Raw genomic sequence first — 20,451 nt, forward strand, 5'->3', positions numbered from 1 at the left:
TATAGTCTAGTCTATAGTCTAGTCTATAGTCTAGTCTATAGTTTAGTCTATAGTTTAGTCTATAGTCTAGTCTATAGTTTAGTCTATAGTCTAGTCTATAGTCTAGTCCTTGGTCAATTCTATAGTATAATTTATGGTCTAGGCTGGTATGTAGTCTAGTGTTGTCTTTAGTGTAGTGTGTAGGCTAATCTAAAGTCTTGTCTAGTTTGTTTTCCAATCTAGTTTGGCCTACGGTCTAGTAGTTGGTCTATAGTATATAGTCTAGTCTATAGTCTAGTATATTATCTAGTCTATAGTCTAGTATATAGTCTAGTCTATAGTCTAGTCTATAGTCTAGTATATAGTCTAGTATATAGTCTAGTCTATAGTCTGGTCTATAGTCTAGTATATAGTCTAGTCTATAGTCTAGACAAAAGTCTGTTCTATAGTCTAGTCTATTATATAGTCTGGTCTATGGTCTGTTCTATACTCTGGTCTAGACTAGACTATAGACTAGACTATAGCCTATTCTAGTATAGTCTAGTCTATAGTCTAGTCTATTGTGTACTCTTTGTTCAAATAGGCTAGTTTTTGTTTTATTTATTTGAGAAAAAATTTGCCACCAATGTTGCACTCTTCTTTGCTTTCATGTTTGTCTTTTATCTAACAATTTATTAAAATTTTAAAAATTCATTATTATACATTTATCATTTAACAGCTACTCTCTTACTCGCTCTTGTCTTTTATAAAACACATATTTCTGTTCTGCATTACATCTTTTTCATCTTGCCTACATGTGTTTCAAATTTTTTTTGTTTAACTTTGTCTAAATTCTTGTATTTTTTATTTTCTATATTTTTTTTAAAATTTTTATTTTTCCCTTCTTTTTTTAATTTAAACTCCTTGATCTTTCACCAACAACTATCACACAAAATGAAAACGAATTGGTTTAAAATGTAAATTTCAAAACAAAAATAAAAATCCATAATAAAGAAGATGCAAACAACACCAACAACAACAGTAATGATAATAATACCACTGATACTAAAAACACCTCATTCATGTTACTGACCAATTCCACCTCAAGCAAATTGTTAAAATCCTCATCAAGCTCATCATTGTCGCCACCCATACAAATGGCAACAGATGACGAAGAACCAGAAGATGTCACAATGATGAAATCTAAAACAGCTGCTGAGACTGCGGCGACGGATGGTGGCAATATGTCCACATTTACTTTAATAGGTAGAAATGGTGAAATTATAGGAAATGCTGCTGCCAGCAAACAAATGTTGTTGGCAAATGGCATACGCATAGCGGCTCCCACAGCCACTATAGGCCAAGTAACGCAGCAACCGGCCACAACACAAGTGTCCCTGTCTAAGGCCATTAATATACCTTTTAATAATAAAAATATACCCCTCATAACCGGCTTTCCCTATCAATTAACTCCAACATCCTCGTCGCCGTCAACGTCTCAGCAAGCACAACAACAAACCGCCAATGGCGGTAGTTGTATGGTTTTAACTAATCGCCCAAAAACTTTTATACCCTTGACACCGCCACCCATGTCGAGTAGAAAATTTGTTGAACCCACACAATCACGTATACGAAGTTTCTCACTATCCTCCCATAAACTTTCAGCCAACCAGCATCATCAGTTGCACAATGGCAACAACAGCAACAGTATGATGGTCGATGAAATACCACCAACGCAACAGCATCATCATAGTTTCGGTACAAACTCATCGTCCAGTCAACACTCGACTTCTAGCCAACACTCACCGCCCCGTCATGTGTCGTCCTCGTTGGGAGCCTCATCGGCTGGCAGTCATTATATGCATATGCTTAATGCTGCTGGTGGACAGCAGTCAGCGGTAGGAGCCGGTTCAAATCATGTAACACATGCTACGCCTAGAAGGCGTACCATTAGTTCCACAAGTAATGGGTAAGTTTGGAAAGGGTCTGGTTCATTTTGTATCTTTAGTACTAATCTTTGTTTTTTTTTTCTTTCCAATTTTTAGGGCTGGTACCCGTGAAGTTCATAATAAATTAGAAAAGAATCGTCGTGCCCATTTAAAAGAATGCTATGAAGCATTGAAAAATCAATTATCTTTGAAAGATGAAGATCGCAGAAAAACCTCCAATTTAGCTATATTGGGTGAAGCTTTAAAATGTGTCCAAGTAAGTTGAATGATATTATTATTAATTTATTAAGATATGAATTAAGGAAAATTCAGGAAGATGTTGCCTACTCTATAGTGTAATCAACAGTCTAGCCTAAAGGCTATTCTATAGTCTATACTATAGTCTATTCTAAAGTCTATACTATAGTCTATAGTCTAGTTTGTAGTCTAGTTTGTAGACTAGTTTGTAGTCTAGTTTGTAGTCTAGTCTTAAGTCTAGTCTATAGTTTAAACCATAGTCAAGTCTATAGTGTAGTCTATAGACTAGTCTATAATCTAGTCTATAGTATAGTCTATAGTCTAGTCTATAGTCTAGTCTATAGTATAGTCTATAGTCTAGTCTATAGTCTAGTCTATAGTCTAGTCTATAGTCTAGTCTATAGTCTAGTCTATAGTCTAGTCTATAGTCTAGTCTATAGTCTAGTCTATAGTCTAGTCTATAGTCTAGTCTATAGTCTAGTCTATAGTCTAGTCTATAGTCTAGTCTATAGTCTAGTCTATAGTCTAGTCTATAGTCTAGTCTATAGTCTAGTCTATAGTCTAGTCTATAGTCTAGTCTATAGTCTAGTCTATAGTCTAGTCTATAGTCTAGTCTATAGTCTAGTCTATAGTCTAGTCTATAGTCTAGTCTATAGTCTAGTCTATAGTCTAGTCTATAGTCTAGTCTATAGTCTAGTCTATAGTCTAGTCTATAGTCTAGTCTATAGTCTAGTCTATAGTCTAGTCTATAGTCTAGTCTATAGTCTAGTCTATAGTCTAGTCTATAGTATAGTCTATAGTCTAGTCTATAGTCTAGTCTATAGTCTAGTCTATAGTCTAGTCTATAGTCTAGTCTATAGTCTAGTCTATAGTCTAGTCTATAGTTTGTCTAGTGCCAGTCTATAATTTGACCTAAATATAATAATAAATTATGCAAATTTTGTTGTTCTTGTTTTAATAAATTTATTTCCTTTTCAGACTTTCCAAAAACGTGCTCAAGAACTGGAAGTTGAATCGGAACATTTAGCGAATGAGAAAATCAATTTACAAAAACGTATTGTTAGCTTAAAGCGTGAACTTGGTCCAAAGTATGAACAAATGTTTTCGGGATTAGGTATTTTTTCTGATATCGAAATTGGTAGCATTCCAAATGAGAGAGGTAAGTTTTTAATCGTTATTTTTATATGCTTATAATGTTTATAAAATGGAAATCGATTTTTAATAACGATTTCTAACCATTTAATTGTTGAGGAATTTCCAACAAACCCATTCACGTTCACTGACCCAGTTAATCTTCTGTATTATTAAAATTGTTCGCTGTTATGATCTGCACCCAAAAATTGTGATTTGTAATGGAAACTGATTCTAGTAAAAAAAGGTCAACTAAACTGTTTTTCATATCTTGCTTAAATTTAAATGTATGCTTTCCTTAACCTCCTCTTTTTCTTATTATTAATATGGGTTTTTCCTTTTTCCTTCAAAACTCAAAATTATAATTTTTAATTTCACTTTTTACGCAAACAATCGACAACAACAACCTTATTCGAAAAAAAAGAAACAAAACAAAAACTGCTGTTTCATACTTAGTATTTAGCAGCAAATGCAGCCGCAGCAGAAATACATTAAATATCTTATACTTTATTAAGTATAAACACAACACCAACTACACTTTGACAAAGTGTTAGAGAATAAATTTTAGAATTTTATTCAAATTTCGTACGACTTTATTTTTATATAAAGTAGACCAAGTATTGAATATTATTTTGCGCCACATTTTAGCATAATATTTTTTAAGATTGCATTGCGGTGTTGCATTTAGTTGTAAAGCTATTCTCTAGTACGACGAGTATTTAAGTTTTGCATTTCAAAACGAGATCTCTGTATAAAGTTTCGAAATATTAGGTAAAAAGCATGCTGACAATTTAAATAAGATGCATTTTTATAGAAAATACTACAACAACAACATATGACAATAATAAAATTCATAGAAAATAGCAAAAATAGTTGAAAACATATTTTGAAGGAGATCATTAAGAATTTGATTGTTTGCTATATAGTGAATATAAATTAAGAATCTCCTTTATTGTTTAGATTTAAAAAAATTTATTAATTTTATAAGAATCCTAAAGCTGAAACTCTAGATTACTAAGAGCATTTAAACAATGACAATTATATCAACTGGTAAAATTACCTTGCAAGTGTAGGGTATTGCGTGAAAAAGGACACATCGATGCAAATCATCAATTTATTTATTAATGCTAAAGTGACCCATAAATTATTTTGCAAAAAAATAAAAAATCAAATGCCTACCACCATACCTCTAAATATACTACCTTGTGTTTATGATAATTTCGAATTTATTTTAAAACGTTAATAATATTACTGACTGAATTTTTTCAATAAAAATGTGAGAGGATTTTATGCAAAAAATATACAGATACAATGCTGAAAACTAATTATAATTCTTTAGATTCAATTAGAAAGTTTGTTCTTAAAATATACGAAAAAAGTATTTTAAAAATAGAAGTAACGGTAACAAAATCTACTTAGACAGAAAATGACGTAAAATTTAAAAACAATTTCATAACGTTGCTGATTAAAATTTTAGACAAATCCAAAGGAAATTATAAGAGAAAATTCTGCATTATAGAAACGACTACAGTTTAGTAGACAACAATATATTGCTGTCTACTATAGACTAGACTATAGACTACACTATAGACTAGACTATAGACTAGACTATAGACTACACTATAGACTAGACTATAGACTAGACTATAGACTGACTATAGACTAGACTATAGACTAGACTATAGACTAGACTATAGACTAGACTATAGACTAGACTATAGACTAGACTATAGACTAGACTATAGACTAGACTATAGTCTAGACTATAGCCTAGACTATAGACTAGACTATAGACTAGACTATAGACTAGACTATAGACTAGACTATAGACTAGACTATAGACTAGACTATAGACTAGACTATAGACTATACTTTAGACTATACTTTAGACTAGACTATAGACTACACTATAGACTAGACTATAGACTAGACTATAGACTAGACTATAGACTAGACTATAGACTAGACTGTAGACTAAACTATAGACTAGACTATAGAATAGACTATAGACTGAATTATATAGAATGGACTTTACAGACTCGACTATAGACTAGAATATAGTCTAGACTAGAATAAAGACTATACTATAGACTAGAATATGGACTATACTATGCAGACCAGGCTATATACTTTAGACTATACAGTCTAGACTACAGACTAGACTATGGACGAGACTATAGACTAATTATGTTGAATGGACTATACAGACTAGACTGTAGTCTAGACCAGACTATCGAATATACTATGCAGACTAGGCTATATACTCTAGACTATACAGTCTAGACTACAGACTAGGCTATGAAGATTATATAGAATGGACTATACAGACTAGACTGAAGACTAGAATATGGACTAGACTATAGCCTAGACTATTGACCAGACTATAGACTAGACTTTAGACTAGTCTATAGACTAGACTATAGACTAGACTATAGACTAAACTATAGACTAGACTATAGACTAAACTATAGACTAGACTATAGACTAGACTATAAAGTAGACTATAGACTAGACTATAGACTAGATTTTAGACTAGACTATAGACTAGACTGCAGACTAGACTATAGACTAGACTATAGACTAGACTATAGACTAGACTATAGACTAGACTATAGACTATAGACTAGACTATAGACTAGACTATAGACTAGACTATAGACTAGACTATAGACTAGACTATAGACTAGACTATGGACTAGACTATAGACTAGACTATAGACTAGACTATGGACTAGACTATGGACTAGAAAATAAACTAGATTATGGACTAGACTATTGAGTAAACTAAAAAAATATACTTAATAAGAATTAGAGACAATACTTTCTTTAAACTTTTAATCTTATGATATTAAAGGACCATTATATCTACCAAATTATATCAAACCTAAATATACAAAATTTAATTTTATTTCTTTAAAATATTCTTATTTCTTGTTCTAGAAACAATAAATGATACACATTCTCTTTCATCTGGACGTGGCAGTACATTGTACAGTTCATCTAGTTCGCTATCAAGTGGCGGCAGTAATGGCAGCAGCAGTGGTGGCAGCGGCAGCAATACAATGTCATCACCAGTTGGTGCTGGTGTAAGTAGTAAAAATCAAATGCATAATACAATTATGATGATGAAAGAAATTGAGTGTTAGCATTTTCCTAAACATACGACTAGGAATCAAAGTGTATATAGATTTATTAGGAATCATTTGATGAGGAACACTTATTTTACAAAAATTAACTGCCAACAAGAAGAAAATTGTTTCTATTTTATTAACATATTTTTTTAAATTTTTGTTTATTTATTTTATTATTTTTTTTGTTAAGTTTTTTTTTAATTCTTAATTTGTTTTAATTTTTTTTTTATTTTCTGCTCTATTTTTAATTAATTAATCAAAAATTAAATATACACTTCTATACGCCTAAACAAACTACGATCTCATTTTAAACGAAAAAAAAACACAAATTGCTTTAAAACGAAAATTTCACTTTTTAAATTGCAAAATTATTACACACATACCACCAAATTCATACATACCAACACTCACTCAAAAACTTATAAATGTTGAAATCAAAATTGAAAACAATTTTATCAATAAACTTATAAAAATAACCAACAATTATGGATAATTTGTAATGTTGTATAAATATTGTAATTGTTATAAATAGTTACAAACTGCAATGCCCACAACAATATCTCCTGTGATAAATAAAATCAACCACAACAGCAACAACAACAATATTAATTCTACATCACCAATATCAATTAATAGCAACAGTAATGTTGTCATCCAACAACAACAGCGTAAAAATCCCACAATTACTACCACCATACAAGCTGTAGCAATTCCTACTCAGGGTGGAGGGGGAGGAGGTGGCATTAGCAGTCCACCAGCTGGTAGTCCTACGGCCCTTGTTACATTTGGTAGCAGTCTACCATTATCATTGACAGCCAAAAATATATCAGCTACTGCTGTAACCCGTGGTTCACCCACACCCTCGACACCCTCACCGTCGCCGTCCTCATCGAGTGGTGTCTCTTCGTCATCGTCATTGATCTCGTCATCACCTCCAATTAATGGGGTGATTAATAATGGTCGAAATGTGACCGTTAACATTCCTAATGGTTTGAAATTGCAAGCAACTGCTGCTGTTGCTGGAGCTGGTCTAAATGGTAACGGCAGCGGTGGTGGTATTGCTGTAAGCAGCCTTATTGCAGGTGGAATTGGAAATGGATCGACAGCCACAGCTGCCGCAACAATATTGGCTACTTCAGCACCCGCCCAAGGAGTTAATAATACAAATAATGGTAAGTTTCCAAAAATAAAAATTCTTTCAACGATAAACTGAATACATAGACTAGACTATAGTCTAGACTATAGAGTAGGTTATAGACTAGGTTATAGACTAGACTATAGACTAGACTATAGACTAGACAATAGATTAGACTATAAACTAGACTAGAGAAGTGACTATAGACTAGACTAGACTAGAGAATTGACTATAGACTATACTATAGCCTAAAATATAGACTAGACTGTGGCCTAGAATATAGACAAGTCTATAGACTAGACTATAGACTAGACTGTAGACTAGACTGTAGACTAGACTATAGACTAGACTACAGACTAGGATATAGCCTCGACTATAGACTAGATTGTAGACTAGACTATAGACTAGACTATAGACTAGACTATAGACTAAACTATAGACTAGACTATAGACTAGACTATAGACTAGACTATAGACTAGACTATAGACTAGACTATAGACTAGACTATAGACTAGACTATAGACTAGACTATAGACTAGACTATAGACTAGACTATAGACTAGACTAGACTATAGACTAGACTATAACCTAGACTATAGTTTAGACTATAGAATATCGACTAGATTATAGACTATACTAAGGAGTGAGATCGAAAAATTCTTAACATACATATATGTTTATAAAAAGAAACCACTAAAATTACAGCTTTATTTTTTTTTTATTTGATTCAAATTATTATTACAATTTACAAAAAAAAAAAAATATTTTTATAGTTTTAATCACTAGTGATGAAATTTTGAACCCTTTTCGGAAACCCTTCCATTAACGTTTTTATAGTGCTTTCTGTCACTTTGCTCGAACATGTAGTCCATCTCCGTTTAAAATCTACCACACTTTTGGACACCTTTTTTGTACTCTTTAATTCTCTTTTAACAAGAGTCCAATATCTCTCCACTAGCCTTAGTTCCGGGCAGTTTGGAGGATTTGCCTCTCTTGGTACAAATACCACATTATTGTTCTTGTACCACTCAAGGGCTTGTTTACCATAGTGACAGGATGGCAAGTCAGGCCAAAAATAAGTGGACACATTATGAAGTCTTATGAATGGAAGCAGCCTTTTTTGTAACCATTCCTTGATGTAAATTTCGGTATTTATAGAGCCCGTTGTAACAAATGATTGGTTTCTTTTGCCGCAACTGCATATTGCTTGCCATACCAAGAACTTTCTGGGAAATTTTGTCTGCTTTTGGGTCCTAAACTTTTCTTCAACATTCCCTCGAGCATCAACATAAAACTTTTGACCTGGAAGTTGCGAAAAATCTGCCAGAACATACGTTTCGTCATCCATTATGTAGCAAGAATATTTTTTTATAAAACTTGACTTCAATTTCCGTGCTCTGTTTTTGGCCTCTAAATTTTTAGCAGCGTTCCTGTCAGGAACTTTTTGAGCCTTGTATGTTTTTAAACCTGCATTAGCTTTAACTTTTCGTACCAAATAGTCCGAGCACTGAGCTAACCGAGCTGCTTTCCTACCGGAGGTGTTGGGAGCTCTTTTGAAAATGCGTTCTATTTTTTTGGCTTTAGAAACATCATGTGGACCATTACTTCTACCTGAACCAGGTTTTCTATCAACTGACAAGTTCTCCCGGTACTGTTTAATAACATTGGAAACAGTTTGACGGCAGACCTTTGTATGCTTGGCCAACTTTTTGTAAGACCAAGTTGGGTTTAGTTGAAAATATTTAATAATTTCAGTACGCACTTTTTTCTGACATGTTTTTCAAAGGTAACTTGATCAAAAAAAAAATCAAATAATACTTTGGTTGAAAAATGTAATGAAAAACGTGTGTTAAGAATTTTTCGATCTCACTCCTTATAGACTATCGACTATACTACAGACTATCGACTAAATTATATACTATACTATTGACTAGACTCGACTAAAGACTAGACTATAGACTAGTCTGTAGTCTAGTTTATAACTATAGACTAGTCCAAGTTCTAAACTATAGTCTGGACTAAATAATATACATATAATCTGGACTAAATAATATACATATTTTAAATCATGTAAATACATCAACAATGTCTAAACTATTTTTTTTTTATTTCCCTTGCAGTCTTCAATTATAACTTGGCGTTCTGGAGCTGCAACTACTAATTGAACTCAAAACATTGGCAATGGAATATGAAAAATGGTTGTAATTAACAAAAAAAAAAAGAAGGCCTTTTTAAATATATATTTTGCTTGACAGATATACCGCCAAAGCAATAACAACACAAAAATAATTAAAAAGCCTTCCAGAAAACTATACTCGTTTGTGTGCACCAGAAAAGACAACAAAAGAAGCAGCAGCTGATAATAAAAAACAAAAATCAAAGAGTTACGACATCAAGTCGGAATATACTACCAACAACAAACAAGATTGATAAAGTATATAAACAAATTAACAAAAAATGAAAATGCTCCCACCTTTGTCAAATAAACATGACACAAATCACACAAAAACAAATAAAACAAACAAACAAAAAAAGAGAACAAACTGCAACGATTTAAATCTATATTTAATTTAAGATTAAATTTTACAAAAAACAAACATCATTTTTACACCAAGCAACAACAACAACCACTTGTTCCCTTTACATTCACTTACATCAACAGTTCAACAAACATATTTCAAAAAAAAAAAAAAACATTGTTTACTTTTACTTTAGGCAACAATGGATAGAAGAAGCGCTACAATTATTGATATGATTTTGTTAGAAAAACAGTCAGTTAGAAGAGAAATGACAAAAAATTTAAAATTAAAACAGTTCCGCCCATCATTAGCATCAACGATTTTGCAGAAAACAAAAAGAGAAGAATATTATAAAGAAAGGAAAAAAAATAAAATAAAAACTAAATTACACAAATATTAAGAAATATAATAGTTTTGTCATAGATTTATATACACACACATACATACTTACACATATATACTATTTTAGAATGTTTTAATCATGAACCGATAAAGTAAATCCCGAGCCACCAAAATCCTTATAATAGTTTTTTTTTCAATGTCGTTTTGAAATCTTCCTTCCCCCTCCCTTTGTTTTAAATTTCCAACTTGTTTAATGAAAGTTTTAAATAATGAATCTTTTAATACAAATACAGTCCTTGTCTGAGTATGATATGGTCATTGGAGAGCAGAACCCATAGATTGCCCGCCGATTCTGTGAAAGCGTTATACATACGTCGACATTTGTCCTATAGAACGGTTTCCCCAAATTATCGTCATCGAAATGAAGTTCAATGAAAACTTATGAGAGAAAATACAATTTCTTTGTAGCAATCTTACAACTAGTTAAGTATCAAATAAGATTTTTGTGAACATTTTAGTTTAAAATTTAAAAAATGGATATTAGTTCAAGAATCAGTTGCTTTGGAATAAAATCTGAAAATGTGTCTGCCATGTTTTATTCACAATTAAAGTGAATGAATAAGGTTTATACTAAATCACCTTATTCATTCACCAAATACATAACATAAAACTAGTTCAGTTTTTCACCCATTTTTGTTTGAAATTGACAACTTCTATTCTAGTTCCAGATTTAGGTGTTTGTGGAGTCCACAATATGAACAGTCTTTAGTCTTGATTTGAAAAGATGGAAATAAGTTTTAGAGTTTTTTCTTTAAAACAAAGACGAAAATTCTTTCCTGAATGTTTTATTTATTCATTAAAGAGATTCAATGATTTTGGTTCAATATTGTGGGCACTGCAACTAGTTTTAGGGAAACTTTGAAAAACAATTACAAATCCGTTTGTTACAAACGTAAAACTAATTCAGTTTTTCACGCATTTTTATTTAAAACTGTCAAGTTTCATTCTAGTTCCAGAACTAATTGTTTGTGGACATTTTAGTCTTGAATTATAAAGATGGAAATCAGTTTCAGAGTTCATCATTTAAAAGGAATACGAAAATTCTTTCCTGGATGCTTGATTCATTCATTAAAGAGACTCAATCATTTTGGTTCAATATTGTGTGCATCGGAAACTAGTTCCGGGGACACTTTTAAGAACAATTACAATTCCGTTTGTAAATAACGTACAACTAGTTCCGTTTTTCACCAATTTTTGTTTGAAACTGTTAGATTTCGATCTAGTTCTAGAACTAGTTTTTTTTTTGTGAACATTTTAGTTTAAAATTATAAAGATGAAAATCAGTTCTAGAGTTCTTTCTTTAAAACAAATTCTAAAATCCTTTTCTGAATGTTTTATTCACAATTAAAGAGACTTCAAGATTTTGGTTGAAAATTGTGAACATCGAAACTTGTTCCAGAGAAACTTTAAAGAAAAATTACAAATTCCTTTGTAAGAAACCTAGTACTAGTTCTAAAACAAGTTGTCTTTGGATATTTTAAATACTGAAACAAGTTTCTAGAACTTGTTAGTTTAGATTGATGAGACAGCCGACCAGTGATCGAATATTTTGGATTAACTGAGAGTCCCCTCTAGAATGAGTTGTTTTAGAACAAACTCTTAAATCACCCCTATCGCCAATCAACATTTCATGTGGAATATGTTTAACTTTTCACTTTTTTTAATTCACTAATTTTTTTATAGTGAAAAAATTTTGCTGTTGTGTAATTTGTTAATGAAATTTTGTAAACATTGAACAGCTGTTGCATACAAAATAAACTATTGTTAATGAATTGTTCACAACAAGTTCACGATAGCAATTTTCCCTTCGAGGGAAATGAAAATTTCAAGTGAAAATTTAAAATTCTCAAGATTGGAAGATCAGTTCTAGATATTGAAGCTTAAGAACAAATTCTATTATTTTGTAAGGAGAATGGTATTCCAACAAAAAACTGAATCGTAAGAAAAAGAAGACGAAATTCCTTTTCGTTTCAATGCTTTACGATTGTGTGTGTGTATTCTACATTTCGATCGTAGTTATGTTTTTGTATGTTGTTGTTTATATGGCGGAGAGTCAAATCGAAATGCAGAATATCGAAGTTGCCAAACGGAGAAAATTTCGATTCAAATTGAAATGCAGAATAGGGGACATTATTCAATTTAAGTTTTTAGACTCAAGATTAGACTAAAATTCAAAAATCCTAAAACAGTTGGAAATTTAAAACTTTTTTTGTAAAAATTTAACATTTAACAAGAAGTAAATGGAAAAACACTAAAATTTTGTAATTTTGTTTTAACGCAGCAGTTGCGTAACAGAAACCACCTTAAAAAGGCAAGGCGCTTTAGAAAAATAATAAAAAAATGTACTAAATACTTAAAAAAAATTAAAAAAACCCAAAGGACATTAAATCTCTTCCCCCCAAAATCCTCCAAATTAAAAAAAAAGAAATATTTATGCCCACATACATATACATAAAATTAAAAATAAAGAAAAAAACTAATTTTAGCAGAAAACCACAAAAAAATTACTAATTTTTATGTTATAAACAAGCAAAAAAAAAAATCCAGAAAGAAAAAAAATCATAAAAATAATCAATCAAAAAAGGAGAAAAAACAAATATTACCGAAAATAAAATATATTATACTAACTACTACTATATAGAAAAACAACAACAAAATCACAGTGAGAAAGTAAAAAAAACAATATGTATTAAGTTTAACAAAGAAAATAAAACTAAAAATGTTTTTTTTTTTAACAAATCTTTTTCTAACCCAAGACCCAAAATTTTCAAACACCACAAGCAACCTAATTCCCCTCCTTAAATCTGCTCCCTTTTCTCATTACTAAAGTAAAGTAAAAACAAAATCTGTGTGTAATAATTTAAGCAAAATTAAACTAAAAATAAAAAAAAATTAAAATCCAAAAAAAAATTATAAAAGAAAATCTTTCTAAAAAAAAAAACAAATTACAAAAAAAGTGGAAATATAGTCAAGTTATATAAAGTATACATATAAATTTATATATATAAAAATAAAACTAATTATAAATGCAATTTGTATAAATCTTAATCTAAACTTAAATATAAATATTAGTTTATAATTATTAAAATAAATTAAATATAAAATAAAATACTAAATTGAAAACCTAATTTAAAGTATAAATAAAACAACAAATACAAAAAAATATATATATTTAATATACTACATCTAATGTATAATATTATTATAAAATAATAATGTATTAATTGTATGTTTAAATGTGTAAATTAATATTAAAAAACAAATTTAAAAAACAAAAAAAAATTTAAAATAAATATTTGTAAAAAAAAAATACAAAATGTGTGAAAACAAGTTCTATTTTCTATACAAATGAGCAACAAAAACAAACAATGAAAAAGTAAAACAAAACAAAAACTTAACTTGGTATTCATTTTAACAACAACAACAACAACAACAAAAAACGAAACAAAACAAAAAAGTTTTCAACTTTTTCAGAGTTGATTTTTTAGTTTTCTTCTTAGATTTTCCTAATTTGTATTATAGATTTGTTTCAATATGTTTTCAACTTTGAAGTCTTTATTTTTACTATTTTAAACATCAATTGGACTTTTTTTTAAATCAGTTTCGAAACTTTCCATTCATGTCACACATTCTAAATAAGGAAGAAGTTTAATATGTACTTTGCTATCTTATCTTTCGCCACAGTAGCCCTGTTGCGTAAGAACAGCTGTTATGAGTAAGCTCAATCTAACCCCGATAATAATGTCGCCAAATCTTCGCCTTATCAGAACTCAAATCCAACATTTGAGTCACGCTCCTAGAAACTAAGAACGATAACAGAAATTCATCGTGAAAATTATATTTAACCATATATCAGTCTTTTAACCAAGCAACCTCTTCCTAGGATTTAGGTTTAAACTGCATCCAGTACGGGGGTTCCGAAGGAACCTGAACCAACTGACCAACCAAGATACAAAGTCCAGTGGGCAAGTAGCCACCCGTATGTGGTGCTCTGGTTAGACCGCTTTTCAAATCATTTAAGTTCAAGCTAAAGATTGAAATGTAAAAAAAAAGTTTATAGTCCCGACAGACTAGACTTATTCACCCCTATTCTGCGTTTCGATTACGTTTACGCATTCAGTTAAGCAATGATCGAAAAGAGGTATTCCAACAAAAAACTGAATCGAAAGAAAAAGAAGAAGCAATTCCATTTCGTTTCAATGCTTTTTCAATGTAATTACGTTTTTGTAAGTTGTTGTTTATGTGGCGGAGAGTCGAAACGACATAAAGAATACAAAAGTTGCCAAACGGAGAAAATTTCGATTCAAATTGAAATGCAGAATAGGGGCCATTGGTAGCACCTCTTTACCCTCGTATTGCAATACACCAAGATGGGATCTAGCATCAAGGAAACATGCTCGGGGGTCACAGTTTTATGACAATTGTAATGTAATATTTTAATATAATTTAATAAAATTTAAATAGTGGTCTCTATTCTGCATTTCAATTTTAATAAAAATTTTCTCTGTTTGGCAACTTTGATATTCTGCATTTCAATTCGTCTCTCTGCCACATAAACAACAACTTACAAAAATGTAATTACGGCCGAAATGCAGAATAAACACAATCGTAAAGCATTGAAACGAAACAGAAATGTTGTCAAATTATCTTGAAAATGCTGACCTGTAGCGTGCGCACAAGGTTTACATAGGACACACAGACGGACGGACATACTTTAGGGAGAGTGAGGCATCAATATATTTTGACGCTACAAACATAAGCACAACAAATTATTAAACAACTCTAAAGAAGGATATAAGATATATGCGTTCTGAATGGTGGGACTTGATGCATTATTCGAAGAATTGTGATAATGCTCTTGATGTATTAAGTACTTGCCTAGTGGAAAGTACTTGGAAAATCGTCTAGATGATTAGGTTAAGAAATATTAACCTCGTAATTACCATTAACATTAACTTTTGTTTATCTACGAGAAACATAATTTCCTATTCAAGGCACTTTCGGAAATGCATTATTGCACTGCAACTGATGATCAGTTTGCAATGCTGATGTCAATAAACATTTAATGCCTAGACTTTAGAAAATACCAACTGCATATGTATATTTCGAACAGTTCCACAATTTGTAACGAATTTTCCTTCCAAGCGAGTTACAAAACAACTTTACTGTTGAATTCCAGGTCTACAAAGATAACGAATAAAGCTAAAGATTTTCCATTCGAAGCAAATTATAAAATAACTGTAGAGTGTTAATAAAGTGCGTGGATAGCGCCTTATATATGATGCTGTTTGGAGACGTACTTCACGATTAAGGTACATATATCTTATAGATGATAGATTTTCATCTGATATTAAAGATCTTTAAACTTTATATTGGTTTAATAATACTCTATCAAATGTGAAAGCATAATTGTTCTGTGGAGAATATTCAGCTTATATTGATGCGAATTTGTAGCGGCTAGAGAAAAGAGTCACATGAAACTAATTATATACCAATGCCGAAGATTGAGAAGGGCCTAAATCACTGAGAAATTAATCTCCATTAAAAATAGGACGACAATGGAAAGACATGAGCTATGTCTGCATTTTCTTAGTTGCAAACATAAGCATAAACAGAAATGAGATTCGAAAATGTCATTATGATCGTCGAAAAGATAATCATCCAAAACTGATCGTATTTGAGTTTCATAGCCAATTGAATGGCAAAGACAATGGATGCGATTAGGCTCCGTTTTCCATTTCATCTTATAACTCTTAACATGCGTTAAACGTTTCCAGTGTTAATTTTAAATCATTTAACGCATTTGGTTTAACTTTTTATATCACGATTAGAAATTACTTTTTCATTCTAAAAGATGATGACTGAGATGAACTTTATATTATAATCTTTAGTGGAATTCAAGGTAAGTTAACTAATAACTAAGGATTAAATTGGATATGGATACTAACGAAACTTTAATTGTGTTTGCTAGCAAACAACATAGTCCATAGGTCTTTACTATATAGGACGGATGTTGTAAATCCTGTAGTCCTATAGTTTAAGCAATGAAGTAGTTTTGCGAATACTCTGATGGAATAAATAGATAGATTACGTGGTCTTCATCTATGACATTACAATATTATATGGAATACGTTTTTTTTCGCATATATTCTGCAGCTAGTCCTAGTCCTTTGAGTAATTTCCGCTGGAAAAAGGCATGAAGTTACCAGTTGTAGTGAAATCATACTCGGGCCTCTGGTGGCAATCAAAACTACTTAACAGAGAAAAAAAGGAAATATACACGCCTGGTACCAAATTAACACCAAAATATTTATAATTTTGCAATCACCGCTATTATGAATTTCGATTATGTTTCCGCATTCAGATACGATCAAAAATGTATATCCCAACAAAAAATTTCGATTGTATGTTTTCTGCATTACGATCGTAACTACGTTTTTGTAAGTTGTTGTTATTAAAGTGTCGGAGTTGTCAAATAAAGAAAATTTCGATTCGAATTAAAATACAGAATAGAAGTGAAAACATCCGTTGTCAAAGTATAGACATACGGTTTGTATGCCAATAGTGAGCTAACCACGTTTGTTAACATTTAGACAAGGGATGTATATAAAATTTTAATGTTGACAACGAGTGTTGTCATATGTTTATATATACTTTAACAACGGATGTTGTTGACAACACTTTGGTGTCAATTTAGTACCAGCAGTTTGTATTTCTTTTTCCCTCTGTGTAACCAACATACTACCGGGTCAATCAAGCAAAACAGAGAAGAAAAAAACTTCATAAAAGTAATGTATCTAATGATGAAATAAATGTAATCCAAAATTTTGAAAAATTTGCCAAAATTCCAAAAACCGATTGATGTGTTTTTTTATTTAATTTTTATAAATAATTATTTATATAATTTTTTTTCAATTTCAGTTTTTTTTCGTTTACTAAACAGAATATTATTTGAAAATTCTAACAACATAAACTCAAACCAAAAGAAAAAACTCTATTCACTGGACCAACAACAATTTTTCAATATTTACTCTCTACAATCATGAAAAAAATATAAATCTTTGGTTTAATTTAAATATTTATATATTAAAAATAAAAAACAAATCTGTGAAACTAAATAAAGAAAAAACTTTAAAATATACTTTATCAAACCCTGAACATTTTTTAAAACTAATTTTAAGATATATTAGTAGAAATTATATTGATGTGTAGCAAATTTATATAAAAATAAAAAAAATCTATAAAAAAAAAAGTTTATACAAAAATCTTAAAAATACAAAATAAAAGTTACTCAACTCAAAAAACCCAAGTCAATGAAGGTAAAAAAAAAACATTTTATGTTAAAGTTCTTTAAAGCAAAAGAAAAAAATTAATAAGATATGAGTTTTCATTCCAAACTTTAAACAAAGAAAAGGGAGTTATAGTGGCAGTTTTATAAGCAACAATAAAGAGAATTTTAAAAAATAATAACAATTCCAATAAAACAACTGTCACTATAATAACATTTTCAAACAATTGTGATTTTAAAAGTAAAACAAAAGAAATAAACATTGTATTTCATAAAGAATAATAATTAAAAAAATAAAAAAAAAATTTAAAGACTTGAGCAAGAAATTAAGTTAACTAAAATAAATAATATAAAAATAATAACAAAACAAAATGTTTAATTGTAGTTAAATTTCTTAAAAACAAAAACACTTAAAATATTGGAAAAAAAAACTTTAAAACAAAAACTAAAAAAAAACTATTTATTTTTTCAAAAAAAAGCAACAAATTTTAAAGCTTGATTTTAAAAAGTTAATCAAAAGAAAACAAAATCATATTTGTGATATTCAAGTTGAGAAATATTTAAGAAATTTTGTTAAAATTATCACTATAAACTGGGAACATTTAAAATAATTAATTTTCAAAATTATTTCTTAAAAAAAAACTTTCAATTAATTATAAATTTCTCCAGCAAAACCCTTATTAAGTCATAATACAGCAAAAAAAGAAAATAAATTGGTAGAGGAATTTTTTTCAAATTCCTCAAAAATATTTTGTTAAAATAAACTGTCACCCTATTAAATTTTAAATAAAATATAAATAAATAATAATAATAATTTGTCAATGTTTTTGAATGTTTTAAAAAATAAAAATATATACATACGGAATAAGTAAGAAAATAAATATAATATTATTTATCATACAAATTTATAAAAACAATAATAATAATAAATAAAATATATATTAAAATAAAACAAAATACATGCATACAAAATAATATTAACAAAAGAAAATGTGTGTAATAAATACAAACAACAAAAGTGGAATTATTAAACAAAAAAAACATGAGTTTCATTTACAAACATTATTAAAGATAAGTAAAAAGCTACTTTCATTTCCCACCAAAAATCGATTTATTGGGTGAAAACACAAAAGTCCATTTTTCTCGAAAACTATAAGAGATAGAGCAAAAACAAGCGAATTCTGTGATCACTTACATTTCCCACCAAAAATCGATTTATTGAGTGAAAACACAAAAGTCAATTTTTCTCGAAAACTATAAGAGATAGAGCAAAAACAAGCGAATTCTGTGATCACTTTCATTTCCCACCAAAAATCGATTTATTGAGTGAAAACACAAAAGTCCATTTTTCTCGAAAACTATAAGAGATAGAGAAAAAACAAGCGAATTCTGTGATCACTTTCATTTCCCACCAAAAAATCGATTTATTGAGTGAAAACACAAAAGTCCATTTTTCTCGAAAACTTTAAGAGATAGAGCAAAAACAAGCGAATTCTGTGATCACTTTCAGTTCCCACCAAAGATCGATTAATTGAGTGAAAACATAAAAGTCCATTTTTCTCGAAAACTATAAGAGATAGAGCAAAAACAAGCGAATTCTGTGATCACTTTCATTTCCCACCAAAAATCAATTTATTGATTGAAAACACAAAAGTCCATTTTTCTCGAAAACTATAAGAGATAGAGCAAAAACAAACGAATTCTGTGATCACTTTCATTTCCCACCAAAAATTGATTTATTGAGTGAAAACATAAAAGTCCATTTTTCTCGAAAACTATAAGAGATAGAGCAAAAACAAGCGAATTCTGTGATCACTTTCATTTCCCACCGAAAGTCAATTTATTGAGTGAAAACACAAAAGTCCATTTTTCTCAGTGAAGAGATAAGCAAAAACAAGCAAATTCTGTGATCACTTTCATTTCCCACCGAAAGCCGATTTATTGAGTGAAAACACAAAAGTCCATTTTTCTCGAAAACTATAAGAGATAGACCAAAAACAAGCAAATTCTGTGATCACTTTCATTTCCCACCAAAAATCGATTTATTGGGTGAAAGATCGAGTTCCCACCAAAGATCGATTAATTGAGTGAAAACATAAAAGTCCATTTTTCTCGAAAACTATAAGAGATAGACCAAAAACAAGCGAATTCTGTGATCACTTTCATTTCCCACCAAAAATCAATTTATTGATTCAAAACACAAAAGTCCATTTTTCTCGAAAACTATAAGAGATAGAGCAAAAACAAGCGAATTCTGTGATCACTTTCTTTTCCCACCAAAAATCGGTTTATTGAGTGAAAACACAAAAGTCCATTTTTCTAGAAAACTATAAGAGATAGAGCAAAAACAAGCGAATTCTGTGATCACTTTCATTTCCCACAAAAAATCGATTTATTGAGTGATTTCCCACAAAAAATCAATTTATTGATTGAAAACACAAAACTCCATTTTTCTCGAAAACTATAAGAGATAGAGCAAAAACAAGCAAATTCTGTGATCACTTTCATTTCCCACCAAAAATTGATTTATTGAGTGAAAACACAAAAGTCCATTTTTCTCGAAAACTATAAGAGATAGAGCAAAAACAAGCGAATTCTGTGATCACTTTCATTTCCCACCAAAAATCGATTTATTGGGTGAAAACACAAAAGTCCATTTTTCTCGAAAACTATAAGAGATAGAGCAAAAACAAACGAATT

The 20,451-nt window shown here is 30.0% G+C and overlaps 1 protein-coding gene across 6 annotated transcripts in view; it reads left to right on the forward strand.

The window, feature by feature from the left end:
• LOC111690008 (probable serine/threonine-protein kinase nek3) overlaps positions 1–7,634 on the forward strand; it is a 48,696-nt gene extending 41,062 nt beyond the window's left edge. For 3 of the 6 annotated variants that reach the window (XM_046947702.1, XM_046947703.1, XM_046947701.1), the window contains 5 exons: positions 973–1,927; positions 2,004–2,163; positions 3,123–3,303; positions 6,216–6,361; positions 6,939–7,634. In XM_046947702.1, coding sequence (XP_046803658.1) covers positions 973–1,927; positions 2,004–2,163; positions 3,123–3,303; positions 6,216–6,361; positions 6,939–7,619 — 2,123 coding nt within the window. In that variant the 3' untranslated portion in view covers positions 7,620–7,634. The remainder of the gene's footprint in view (positions 1–972; positions 1,928–2,003; positions 2,164–3,122; positions 3,304–6,215; positions 6,362–6,938) is intronic. The other 3 variants (XM_046947706.1, XM_046947705.1, XM_046947704.1) reach the window with 2 other exon arrangements.
• Positions 7,635–20,451: the final 12,817 nt, after the last annotated feature.

The sequence above is a fragment of the Lucilia cuprina genome, chromosome 3, assembly GCF_022045245.1.
Source record: "Lucilia cuprina isolate Lc7/37 chromosome 3, ASM2204524v1, whole genome shotgun sequence".
NCBI lineage: Eukaryota > Metazoa > Arthropoda > Insecta > Diptera > Calliphoridae > Lucilia > Lucilia cuprina.